Genomic DNA, 13,364 nt, shown 5'->3' on the forward strand with positions numbered 1-13,364 from the left:
AAAATAGCAATGTAAAATATATAAAACAGTAAAAAGACGGACGTAACTAAACGTAAAAGCGTAATGACCACTTGACAAAATGTTTTTGAGGTTATGTTACGAAGTTTCACTTCTTCCGCGTGGAGTCCAAAGTTTTTTTTTGTTTCTCACCTCAACCTTATTCATGACCCTTTGAATCCACTCAGCGTAGTACCCGATGTTGGTGAAGACAGTGGGTGCGTCCCGTTGCCCGCAGTTCGGGGCACCGAAGCTGACGACACCCATTAGTAACCCATCTGCCACTGCTGGGTTACCGCCATCGCGCTGTGATTAAGACTTCGTTATACCTACTGGCATTTTGTTCTCAAGAGAAGAAATAGTACTCAGGTAAAAGTTTGTGGGGATAACCGCTAAACGAAAAGTTGTAAATATACAACCTGTATCTTATTAAAAATCTGTCTGACTCAGGGAACAAGTGAAATAAAAAATGACAATCAGAAAGGTTTAAAATCGATGCCACTAAGCGTAGAGTCTGGCTAGCCAAATATTGTTGACAGATATTTCCTTGTGGTATCACCAATTGTCTATGGTTTAAAAAAAAGGCTAAAAGTCTGCTGTCAATTTATGTCACTTATTCAAATTGTTCGCGGGTTATTAAGGGTAAATCTTAAATATTATAACAATGACGATACCAAGCGAGGTCCGCAATTTGCTGTTTAAGCTAATAAATAATTACAACCAAAAGCGAAGTCGACGTGAAGCGGCATATAATGAAAAACTGCAATGTTTACAAGTCGTAAACAATATAGTAGGTTGGTGCTCTATTAATATTTTGATACTTTAATTACTAGTTCTAACATTTGCCTATAACTTTGATTAAGTATGTGAATATCATAAAACTTAAATCTCATAAACAGGAAAAGAGTGTAAAGACAAGGAGAAACTCGAAGCTCTGGAAAGCATTAATAAAATAAAAATATTGGAACGTAACGACTTACTTACGAAAAACCAAAATTTAGAAGAAATCAGTGAAGTGACTGGTCAGTAGTAATTTGATATAAAAATATAAAAAATAAAATAAATAATATAATTTAGCCTATATAATATACGTTCCACTGCTGGGCACAGGCCTCCTCTCATGTCTGAGAGGGCTTGGGCTATATAGTCTCCACGCTAGCCCAATGCGGGTTGGAGACTTCACATAAATCTTTGAATTTCTTCGCTGATGTATGCAGGTTTCCTCACGATGTTTTCCTTCACCGTAAAGCTAGTGGTATATATTAAATGATATTTCGTACGTAAGTTCCGAAAAACTCATTGGTACGAGCCAGGATTTGAACCCGCGACCTCCGGATTGAAAGTCGGGCGTCATATCCACTAATATCATATCATTAATACGTCAAATGCTAACAGATTTTGTCAAATTTCTTTACATATATTAGCAATTTCTATTGATTTTCAATATAAGTGTGCACAGAAATCAAAAATATTTTCTAGTATCAAAACTATATCTCCTACTATACCAAGTGTGACCATTCCTAGATTTTTTGAATTTCCCGCCAAAATTTGGGGCAATATTTCATTAGCCACACTCTAAATCATTAAAAAATATACTTTCTAAAGTTTCTAAAAAAAAACTATCACCAGCGATGTACATCACAGACACTTGTTAATTAAGGACAGTGATAGATCATTAATATGGCTCACTAAGATATAAACTGATTGATAATCTTACATCGCAGGCACCCTCGTGACGTTTATTCTGCGCACAAAAATTCGTTGTTCTTACGTAGTTCCTGTAGAATTGACAACAATAAATAAATATAATATTAGCATAGCGTGGATTTACGGTTTTACTGAGGCAAATTGTCTTGGGCAGTTATGAAGTAAGCATTGTTCTTCTCCAGCCCGGCTATTATACTTCCAATTTTATCATTTATCTGCGTGGATAAAGCATCCGCCAAGTTCTGGCGAGTATGTCAGTGTGAGAGTGACAGATTTCGGATACCTAAGTGATAAAATTGGAAGCACAATATGTGGGCTGGTCGCAATTTCCACCTGTGTGATTGCAAAATAAATTAATAAAAATATAATATTTATTTATTCCAAGAAAATACAACATTTTAATAAAAGGTAACTGAAAATAAATATTTACAAATAAACTTACTATTAAACCCCGCTCCTTATCGTTTCTGGTGCAAAAGTACCCATAATACTTATGGCGTTACTCCTTTGGATGGTTATGGATAACTTTTGCACCAAATAATAAAACAGATTTTGGTAATATTTATTCGAAATGTGGCAGTTGGATAATATAGAGTTCATTGTTGCATCCGACGACCTAAAGTTTTTTCACTTTTAATATAAATTTTAAGGCATATAAGGCATATTATGTATACTTACTCTGTGTATGTATCTACGCATTCGTCCCAAGAACTGACTGTCAAGACAGCCTTGTGGATCTTATTCCATAAAGCGTTATATACTTTGTTATGGACCTGAAGGAAATAAATGATACAACATAATAAAATTTGTGATAATCTCAAGTGGAGCAGAAAGCCTAGGGAAACTGAGCAAACGATAACTCAAAGGCATTTTAGCCAAGGTGGGACACGCTGACAACACTGATTGTGGTATGTGCGGTGAAGAGGAAGAGACCGTCACACGTCTAATGTGTCAATGTCATGCCCTCTCCAGACATGATTGAAAAACTTTGGAGCAGGCTACCTGGTGCCCAAGGACTTCAGAGAGCTATCCGATACTTAGAGATGGTCGAGAAGCTCCTGAATAACTGAAGGATCTTAGGATCGTTGGGGGTAATTGCACAAAAGATCCCGATGGGTTGAAGTGTATCCACAAGGGCCGCCGCAGTTTTAAGATAAAATAATCTCAAGTGAAGTGAACATAATTTTTTTAATTAATTACAGCATAATTTTAAGTATTAGCTATTTTTTGTGACTTTGTCTGTCTGGAATTAGTACCAGATTTTAAAAGTACAGCGCCTGGTAAAGTCTAATGATAAACATTCAAATTGAACATAATTAAGTATGCTTACATCAATTAACAGGCAATTCAGTTTATATTCCAGCACTGATTTCAGCCTCTTTAGGAATTTCTGATAACACTATCCTATTCTAAATGCTGATAAATGCTACACTATCACGTTTACCCGTAAACATAACCCAATTACTTTTGATTATAAATTGAGTGGTAGCAGAGCGTGTTTCGTCGATTCGCGATTTAGGAATTACTCTGGACGCTAAACTTTCCTTTAATGAACATTTAGATAATATCGTGGCTAAAGCATATAAAAAATTAGGAATGATTTTGCGTTTCAGTAAACCATTCAATGGTACATTTGCGTTAAAAGTTTTGTATTATAGCTTCGTCCGAAGTATATTAGAATTTGGCAGTGTTGTTTGATCTCCACACTATGGTATTCATAAGTCTCGGCTTGAAAGGATTCAAAAAATTTTTTGTAAGTCCCTTGATTATAGAATTGGACGATATAACTCTGATTATCTCTCGTCTGCGGCTAGGCATAGTCTTCCTCCTTTAGAAATAAATTAATTGTTTAAAAAACACTATAAAACACGCTTTTATAAATGCACGTAAAAGCCAAAAATAAATTATGGATCGTTCAAGTTGTCTCTATTTGTGAGCTGAAGTTTAAAAAGTATGTGCTTTTAATTATAATATTTGATTGTAAAAGCGTGGGGCGCTGGAACAGGAAAGACTTTTTGTATAACTTGTTGATAAATCAAATTATGCTATGTTACGGGAAGGAGGTTACACAGATTGACGCGCTAACTGGAGTTGCAGCATGACTAGTAGGTTCTACATTAAACAGTCAAATCAATTAAAAGTCAGTGTTCAAAGTAGGTACCAGTTTGTCGAACTCAGACAAAATATGCGCTAGTAGCGAGGAGAGTCGACAGTCACCGACACTTAGAACGCCGCTTTTTTCCGGTAATCAAAGTACAAAAGGGGAAAGTGTCTACAGTGACAGGATGCAGAGTTCTTGTTCGTGGATCGTGGACGAGATATCTTTGGTTCTCTTTGGTAACCCTTAGGCGGCATATGTAAACGTTATGTTCTTATGCAACTTCATTCGCCAGGAAGTTCGGATTAGTATTTGTTTACAAGAAAGTCTTTCCTGTTCCAGCGCCCCACGCTTTTACAATCAAATATTATAATTAAAAGCACATACTTTTTAAACTTCAGCTCACAAATAGAGACAACTTGAACGATCCATAATTTATTTTTGGCTTTTACGTGCATTTATAAAAGCGTGTTTTATAGTGTTTTTTAAACAATTAATTTATTTTATACTTTTTAGTCATTAATAATGAAATACTTTTAACATTTAGGTATACATAAATTTATTTCAAGTAGGCGGATTTTACATGCCATTTGTGGCTTAACGTGTACTTATTGCTAATTGCTACTTAATAATAACTAGCGGCTACCTTCTTATTACGGTATTATCATAAAAATGTTTATACCTAGTAAGTTATCCGTAAAAGATAGACAATATAGACATGTGCCATCGCGGACTTTTTGAAGACATTAGAGAGACATACTTTCGCCATACATTGTTTTGAAGCTCTCAGCTAGTGGGATTTTGTTTGACTCGATTAGAAAATATAGTCACATTTCAAATAATTCAAACAAAATTTAAGTATTTCTTTTTTGCCGAGCCCCCCTTTATTTGCTCTTAAGGGTCACAGGAAAACCATTACCCAACTTAATTTAAATACAACGTTGATCTTTCTTTTATGCGGGGGGCTTCGCCCCCCGAGCCCCCCTTTGTTTGCTCTTAAAGGTCACAAGAAAACGCTAACCCAACTTATTTTAAATACTACGTTAATCTTTCTTTTATGCGGGGAGCTTCGCCCCCCGAGCCCCCCTTTTTGTTACTCTTAAGGGTAACAAGAAAACGCTAACCCAACTTATTTTAAATACAACGTTGATCTTTCTTTTATGCGGGGGGCTTCGCCCCCCGAGCCCCCCTTTTCGTTACTCTAAAGGGTAACAAGAAAACCCTAACCCAACTTATTTTAAATACAACGTTGATCTTTCTTTTATGCGGGGGGCTTCGCCCCCCGAGCCTCCCTTTGTTTGCTCTTAAAGGTCACAAGAAAACGCTAACCCAACTTATCTTAAATACTACGTTGATCTTTCTTTCATGCGGCCCCCCGAGCCCCCCTTTGTTTGCTCTTAAAGGTCACAAGAAAACGCTAACCCAACTTAATTTAAATACAACGTTGATCTTTCTTTTATGCAGAAGGCTTCGCCCCCCGAGCCCCCCTTTTCGTTACTCTAAAGGGTAACAAGAAAACCCTAACCCAACTTATTTTAAATACAACGTTTGTCTTTCTTTTATGCGGGGGGCTTCGCCCCCCGAGCCCCCCTTTGTTTGCTCTTAAAGGTCACAAGAAAACGCTAACCCAACTTATTCTAAATACTACGTTGATCTTTCTTTCATGCGGGGGCTTCGCCCCCCGAGCCCCCCTTTTCTTTACTCTTAAGGATCACAAGAAAATCTTAACCCAACTTATTTTAAATACAACGTTGATCTTTCTTTTATGCGGGGGGCTTCGCCCCCCGAGCCCCCCTTTGTTTGCTCTGAAAGGTCACAAGAAAACGCTAACCCAACTTATTTTAAATACTACGTTAATCTTTCTTTTATGAGGGGGGCTTCGCCCCCCGAGCCCCTTTTTCGTTACTCTTAAGGGTAACAAGAAAACGCTAACCCAATTTATTTTAAATACAACGTTGATCTTTCTTTTATGCGGGGGCTTAGCCTCCCTAGCCCCCTTTGTTTGCTCTTAAAGGTCACAAGAAAACGCTAACCCAACTTATTTTAAATACTACGTTAATCTTTCTTTTATGCGGGGGCTTTTCCCCCGAGCCCCCTTTTCGTTACTCTTAAGGGTAACAAGAAAACCCTAACCCAACTTATTTTAAATACAACGTTTATCTTTCTTTTATGCGGGGGCTTCGCCCCCGAGCCCCCCTTTGTTTGCTCTTAAAGGTCACAAGAAAACGCTAACCCAACTTATCTTAAATACTACGTTGATCTTTCTTTCATGCGGGGGCTTCGCCCCCGAGCCCCCCTTTGTTTGCTCTTAAAGGTCACAAGAAAACGCTAACCCAACTTATTCTAAATACTACGTTGATCTTTCTTTCATGCGGGGGCTTCGCCCCCCGAGCCCCCCTTTTCTTTACTCTTAAGGATCACAAGAAAATCTTAACCCAACTTATTTTAAATACAACGTTGATCTTTCTTTTATGCGGGGGGCTTTTCCCCCCGAGCCCCCCTTTTCGTTACTCTTAAGGGTAACAAGAAAACCCTAACCCAACTTATTTTAAATACAACGTTTATCTTTCTTTTATGCGGGGGGCTTCGCCCCCCGAGCCCCCCTTTGTTTGCTCTTAAAGGTCACAAGAAAACGCTAACCCAACTTATCTTAAATACTACGTTGATCTTTCTTTCATGCGGGGGCTTCGCCCCCGAGCCCCCCCCCTTTGTTTGCTCTTAAAGGTCACAAGAAAACGCTAACCCAACTTATTCTAAATACTACGTTGATCTTTCTTTCATGCGGGGGCTTCGCCCCCGAGCCCCCCTTTTCTTTACTCTTAAGGATCACAAGAAAATCTTAACCCAACTTATTTTAAATACAACGTTGATCTTTCTTTTATGCGGGGGGCTTCGCCCCCCGAGCCCCCCTTTGTTTGCTCTGAAAGGTCACAAGAAAACGCTAACCCAACTTATTTTAAATACTACGTTAATCTTTCTTTTATGAGGGGGGCTTCGCCCCCCGAGCCCCTTTTTCGTTACTCTTAAGGGTAACAAGAAAACGCTAACCCAATTTATTTTAAATACAACGTTGATCTTTCTTTTATGCGGGGGGCTTAGCCTCCCTAGCCCCCCTTTGTTTGCTCTTAAAGGTCACAAGAAAACGCTAACCCAACTTATTTTAAATACTACGTTAATCTTTCTTTTATGCGGGGGGCTTTTCCCCCCGAGCCCCCCTTTTCGTTACTCTTAAGGGTAACAAGAAAACCCTAACCCAACTTATTTTAAATACAACGTTTATCTTTCTTTTATGCGGGGGGCTTCGCCCCCCGAGCCCCCCTTTGTTTGCTCTTAAAGGTCACAAGAAAACGCTAACCCAACTTATCTTAAATACTACGTTGATCTTTCTTTCATGCGGGGGCTTCGCCCCCGAGCCCCCCTTTGTTTGCTCTTAAAGGTCACAAGAAAACGCTAACCCAACTTATTCTAAATACTACGTTGATCTTTCTTTCATGCGGGGGCTTCGCCCCCGAGCCCCCCTTTGTTTGCTCTTAAAGGTCACAAGAAAACGCTAACCCAACTTATTTTAAATACTACGTTAATCTTTCTTTTATGCGGGGGGCTTTTCCCCCCGAGCCCCCCTTTTCGTTACTCTTAAGGGTAACAAGAAAACCCTAACCCAACTTATTTTAAATACAACGTTTATCTTTCTTTTATGCGGGGGCTTCGCCCCCGAGCCCCCTTTGTTTGCTCTTAAAGGTCACAAGAAAACGCTAACCCAACTTATCTTAAATACTACGTTGATCTTTCTTTCATGCGGGGGCTTCGCCCCCGAGCCCCCCTTTGTTTGCTCTTAAAGGTCACAAGAAAACGCTAACCCAACTTATTCTAAATACTACGTTGATCTTTCTTTCATGCGGGGGCTTCGCCCCGAGCCCCCTTTTCTTTACTCTTAAGGATCACAAGAAAATCTTAACCCAACTTATTTTAAATACAACGTTGATCTTTCTTTTATGCGGGGGGCTTTTCCCCCGAGCCCCCTTTTCGTTACTCTTAAGGGTAACAAGAAAACCCTAACCCAACTTATTTTAAATACAACGTTTATCTTTCTTTTATGCGGGGGCTTCGCCCCCGAGCCCCCTTTGTTTGCTCTTAAAGGTCACAAGAAAACGCTAACCCAACTTATCTTAAATACTACGTTGATCTTTCTTTCATGCGGGGGCTTCGCCCCCGAGCCCCCTTTGTTTGCTCTTAAAGGTCACAAGAAAACGCTAACCCAACTTATTCTAAATACTACGTTGATCTTTCTTTCATGCGGGGGCTTCGCCCCCGAGCCCCCTTTGTTTGCTCTTAAAGGTCACAAGAAAACGCTAACCCAACTTATTTTAAATACTACGTTAATCTTTCTTTTATGCGGGGGCTTTTCCCCCGAGCCCCCTTTTCGTTACTCTTAAGGGTAACAAGAAAACCCTAACCCAACTTATTTTAAATACAACGTTTATCTTTCTTTTATGCGGGGGCTTCGCCCCCGAGCCCCCTTTGTTTGCTCTTAAAGGTCACAAGAAAACGCTAACCCAACTTATCTTAAATACTACGTTGATCTTTCTTTCATGCGGGGGCTTCGCCCCCGAGCCCCCTTTGTTTGCTCTTAAAGGTCACAAGAAAACGCTAACCCAACTTATTCTAAATACTACGTTGATCTTTCTTTCATGCGGGGGGCTTCGCCCCCGAGCCCCCCTTTTCTTTACTCTTAAGGATCACAAGAAAATCTTAACCCAACTTATTTTAAATACAACGTTGATCTTTCTTTTATGCGGGGGCTTTTCCCCCGAGCCCCCCTTTTCGTTACTCTTAAGGGTAACAAGAAAACCCTAACCCAACTTATTTTAAATACAACGTTTATCTTTCTTTTATGCGGGGGGCTTCGCCCCCCGAGCCCCCCTTTGTTTGCTCTTAAAGGTCACAAGAAAACGCTAACCCAACTTATCTTAAATACTACGTTGATCTTTCTTTCATGCGGGGGCTTCGCCCCCGAGCCCCCTTTGTTTGCTCTTAAAGGTCACAAGAAAACGCTAACCCAACTTATTCTAAATACTACGTTGATCTTTCTTTCATGCGGGGGCTTCGCCCCCGAGCCCCCTTTTCTTTACTCTTAAGGATCACAAGAAAATTTTAACCCAACTTATTTTAAATACAACGTTGATCTTTCTTTTATGCGGGGGCTTCGCCCCCGAGCCCCCTTTGTTTGCTCTGAAAGGTCACAAGAAAACGCTAACCCAACTTATTTTAAATACTACGTTAATCTTTCTTTTATGAGGGGGGCTTCGCCCCCCGAGCCCCTTTTTCGTTACTCTTAAGGGTAACAAGAAAACGCTAACCCAATTTATTTTAAATACAACGTTGATCTTTCTTTTATGCGGGGGGCTTAGCCTCCCTAGCCCCCCTTTGTTTGCTCTTAAAGGTCACAAGAAAACGCTAACCCAACTTATTTTAAATACTACGTTAATCTTTCTTTTATGCGGGGGGCTTTTCCCCCCGAGCCCCCCTTTTCGTTACTCTTAAGGGTAACAAGAAAACCCTAACCCAACTTATTTTAAATACAACGTTTATCTTTCTTTTATGCGGGGGCTTCGCCCCCGAGCCCCCCTTTAGTGATGGGTAGGACATCAATTTCAAATGAGTTTGTATGAGTACCTCATTTCCAAAAATGAGGTGTTACAATGTCTTACTTCAAATGAGGTGAGGTACTGATCTGTATATATATATATAATTTCTAGCATCGGCTGTTTGACAAAATCCATCGGCAACAAAAACTAGTATGTGTAGTTGTGTACTAGGTAAATATCCTTTATACATACTAAATTTCATTAGTCATAATGAGTACTTGAACATTTAACAAGAGAAAATAGATAAAATTAAAAAATATTTCAAGGACTGTCATAGAGGCCTGCATAACAACTTAATTTGATGTTTTTATGGAACTGGGTCTAATTTTGCCATTGAATAATATTATTTACAGTTTGTTCCATTTAAATTACTGCTACAAATTACAGTGGTTTCATATTATTAACAGCTTAATAATAACATACTTTGATTAGCATAGTTACCATAAAACTGCATGTTTTAAAACAAACTAAAGTTCGTATTGTTTTATAATTAGTACCACTTTTACATAAAAATAACAAACTTACCACTCCATGTGTTTTAAAAGCAATATGATAGTAATTAAAAACACCATCAACATTCGCGACGCCGGTAAGTCTTTTCAGTTCAGTTTCACTATTTTTTTGCACACAAATGACACTAAGGCAGAATCACAGGTATATTTGATTGTGTAAAAGTTGTCACCATTATTACATTTTAGCTCATTTATTAGTATTATCACTGTAGGACAAAACTAAACTTTATGCAAATGCAAATACACACAAACTAACTTTTCTTCTGTAAACTGTCATTACTGTCAACGTCAACCGCCTGTGAATTACTTTTCGTGTCGGATTTATTTATCATTCTATTGAATTAAGAAATGAATTATTCTTTCTATTACTGATTAAATACTTAATTAAACTACCATGCTTCACATAATTTATATTATATTTCGGTCAGTAATCTTGTAATTGTTTTTAAGCAAGCTTCGTAAACGCATCTTCTCAGTGGTTGGCCCTCTGTGTTGGTATGCTTGGTATTCCGAATATTCAAAACACTTGAGTTACCATTTCAACGTCCAGTCTAAGAGAGCTCCCTGATTACACATAACAATAGCCATACAAACTCTATTGCTGCGGTAGATCACGTTATACTGGTCAATGTGTTAGCACAATAATAGCTATCAAAAAATTCAAAAATGAAGACCTGCCGCGAAAAACAACATTTTGCATCTCAGCTGCATTTATTCATGACTTCACAAATGCGACAGAGACAAAAGATGTGGTTCACGCGAAATCGTCTGATTTTTCGCGCGATTTTTGCGAGCAAGTTAACTATCCTGGGATCAAAAAGGCGTAAAATGTATGAAAACTTGCGGCGCATAAGATTGTTTTCTTTCGAGTCATGTGTAACGTATTTTTGGTGAGGCAAATTTGAAGCCCGCGTGTGTCTGTCTCACTCCCTCTTATGGTAAACGTAACTATCTGTTTCACTTTGAAAGGATTTTTGAAGTGTTGTTGTCACAGTGCCTCTTCTGTCTTTCCGGTACAAAGCGATTTCCGGTACAAACGAGTCAAACGATACATTTTATTTTATCGGTGGACCTTTTGTCCCGGCCATAAGGTCTGTAGTTCGGTAACTGAACGTGTGGTTGATCACTTCATTTGAGGTGTCGACTCTCGCGACGGAGTTTGAGGGCCGCGTCTGCCGCGAGGCGCGCGAGTGGATGATGAGTTTTTGACGTTTTGTGACATTTGAAGTATGTGCATGATCTGTGAGGAATGAGGTGTTTGTGTTGCTACTGTTGCGAGCGAGTATTTGAGGGCCGCGAGGCGCGCGTGTGGATGATGAGTTTTGACGTTTTTGTGACATTTGAAGTACGTGAATGCTTTGTGAGGCGTGAGGTGTTTGTGTTGCGACTGTCACAAGCGAGTAAAATGAGGTGCGGTGAGTTGAAGTGTGATGCAATACATTTTTGCCGTGTGAAGTACTGCGACAAATTAACAATATGAGTGGTACAAATGAGGTGCCTCACGAGTGAGGAACTCAACACTACTAAGTACTACGTTGATCTTTCTTTCATGCGGGGGGCTTCGCCCCCCCGAGCCCCCTTTTCGTTACTCTTAAGGGTAACAAGAAAACGCTAACCCAATTTATTTTAAATACAACGTTGATCTTTCTTTTATGCGGGGGGCTTCGTCCCCCTAGCCCCCCTTTGTTTGCTCTTAAAGGTCACAAGAAAACGCTAACCCAACTTATTTTAAATACTACGTTAATCTTTCTTTTATGCGGGGGCTTCGCCCCCCGAGCCCCCCTTTTCGTTACTCTTAAGGGTAACAAGAAAACCCTAACCCAACTTATTTTAAATACAACGTTTATCTTTCTTTTATGCGGGGGGCTTCGCCCCCCGAGCCCCCCTTTGTTTGCTCTTAAAGGTCACAAGAAAACGCTAATCCAACTTATTCTAAATACTACGTTGATCTTTCTTTCATGCGGGGGCTTCGCCCCCCGAGCCCCCCTTTTCTTTACTCTTAAGGATCACAAGAAAACCTTAACCCAACTTCTTTTAAATACAACGTTGATCTTTCTTTTATGCGGAAGGCTTCGCCCCCCGAGCCCCCCTTTTCGTTACTCTAAAGGGTAACAAGAAAACCCTAACCCAACTTATTTTAAATACAACGTTTGTCTTTCTTTTATGCGGGGGGCTTCGCCCCCGAGCCCCCCTTTGTTTGCTCTTAAAGGTCACAAGAAAACGCTAACCCAACTTATTCTAAATACTACGTTGATCCTTCTTTCATGCGGGGGCTTCGCCCCCGAGCCCCCCTTTTCTTTACTCTTAAGGATTACAAGAAAACCTTAACCCAACTTATTTTAAATACAACGTTGAACATTCATTTATGCGGGGGGCTTCGCCCCCCAAGCCCCCCTTTGTTTGCTCTTAAAGGTCACAAGAAAACGCTAACCCAACTTATTTTAAATACTACGTTAATCTTTCTTTTATGCGGGGGCTTCGCCCCCGAGCCCCCTTTTCGTTACTCTTAAGGGTAACAAGAAAACCCTAACCCAACTTATTTTAAATACAACGTTTATCTTTCTTTTATGCGGGGGCTTCGCCCCCGAGCCCCCTTTGTTTGCTCTTAAAGGTCACAAGAAAACGCTAACCCAACACATCTTAAATACTACGTTGATCTTTCTTTCATGCGGGGGCTTCGCCCCCGAGCCCCCTTTGTTTGCTCTTAAAGGTCACAAGAAAACGCTAACCCAACTTATTTTAAGTTGATCTTTCTTTCATGCGGGGGGCTTCGCCCCCCGAGCCCCCCTTTTCTTTACTCTTAAGGATCACAAGAAAACCTTAACCCAACTTATTTTAAATACAACGTTGATCTTTCTTTTATGCGGGGGGCTTCGCCCCCCGAGCCCCCCTTTTCGTTACTCTAAAGGGTAACAAGAAAACCCTAACCCAACTTATTTTAAATACAACGTTGATCTTTCTTTTATGCGGGGGGCTTCGCCCCCGAGCCCCCTTTGTTTGCTCTTAAAGGTCACAAGAAAACGCTAACCCAACTTATTCTAAATACTACGTTGATCTTTCTTTCATGCGGGGGCTTCGCCCCCCGAGCTCCCCTTTTCTTTACTCTTAAGGATCACAAGAACACCTTAACCCAACTTATTTTAAATACAACGTTGATCTTTCTTTTATGCGGAAGGCTTCGCCCCCCGAGCCCCCCTTTTCGTTACTCTAAAGGGTAACAAGAAAACCCTAACCCAACTTATTTTAAATACAACGTTTGTCTTTCCTTTATGAGGGGGGCTTCGCCCCCCGAGCCCCCCTTTGTTTGCTCTTAAAGGTCACAAGAAAACGCTAACCCAACTTATTCTAAACACTACGTTGATCCTTCTTTCATGCGGGGGGCTTCGCTCCCGAGCCCCCCCTTTT

The 13,364-nt window shown here is 40.1% G+C and overlaps 1 protein-coding gene across 1 annotated transcript in view; it reads right to left on the reverse strand.

The window, feature by feature from the left end:
- The window catches only part of LOC125237857 (chymotrypsin-2-like), a 31,264-nt gene that overhangs the window by 2,992 nt on the left and 14,908 nt on the right, over positions 1 to 13,364 (reverse strand). Inside the window, exons 3-5 of the mRNA XM_048145084.1 lie at positions 2,383 to 2,477; positions 1,715 to 1,775; positions 151 to 303 (exon numbers count right to left, since the gene is read on the reverse strand). Of these exons, the coding sequence (XP_048001041.1) occupies positions 151 to 303; positions 1,715 to 1,775; positions 2,383 to 2,477 (309 nt within the window). The remainder of the gene's footprint in view (positions 1 to 150; positions 304 to 1,714; positions 1,776 to 2,382; positions 2,478 to 13,364) is intronic.

Source organism: Leguminivora glycinivorella, chromosome 22, assembly GCF_023078275.1.
Source record: "Leguminivora glycinivorella isolate SPB_JAAS2020 chromosome 22, LegGlyc_1.1, whole genome shotgun sequence".
NCBI lineage: Eukaryota > Metazoa > Arthropoda > Insecta > Lepidoptera > Tortricidae > Leguminivora > Leguminivora glycinivorella.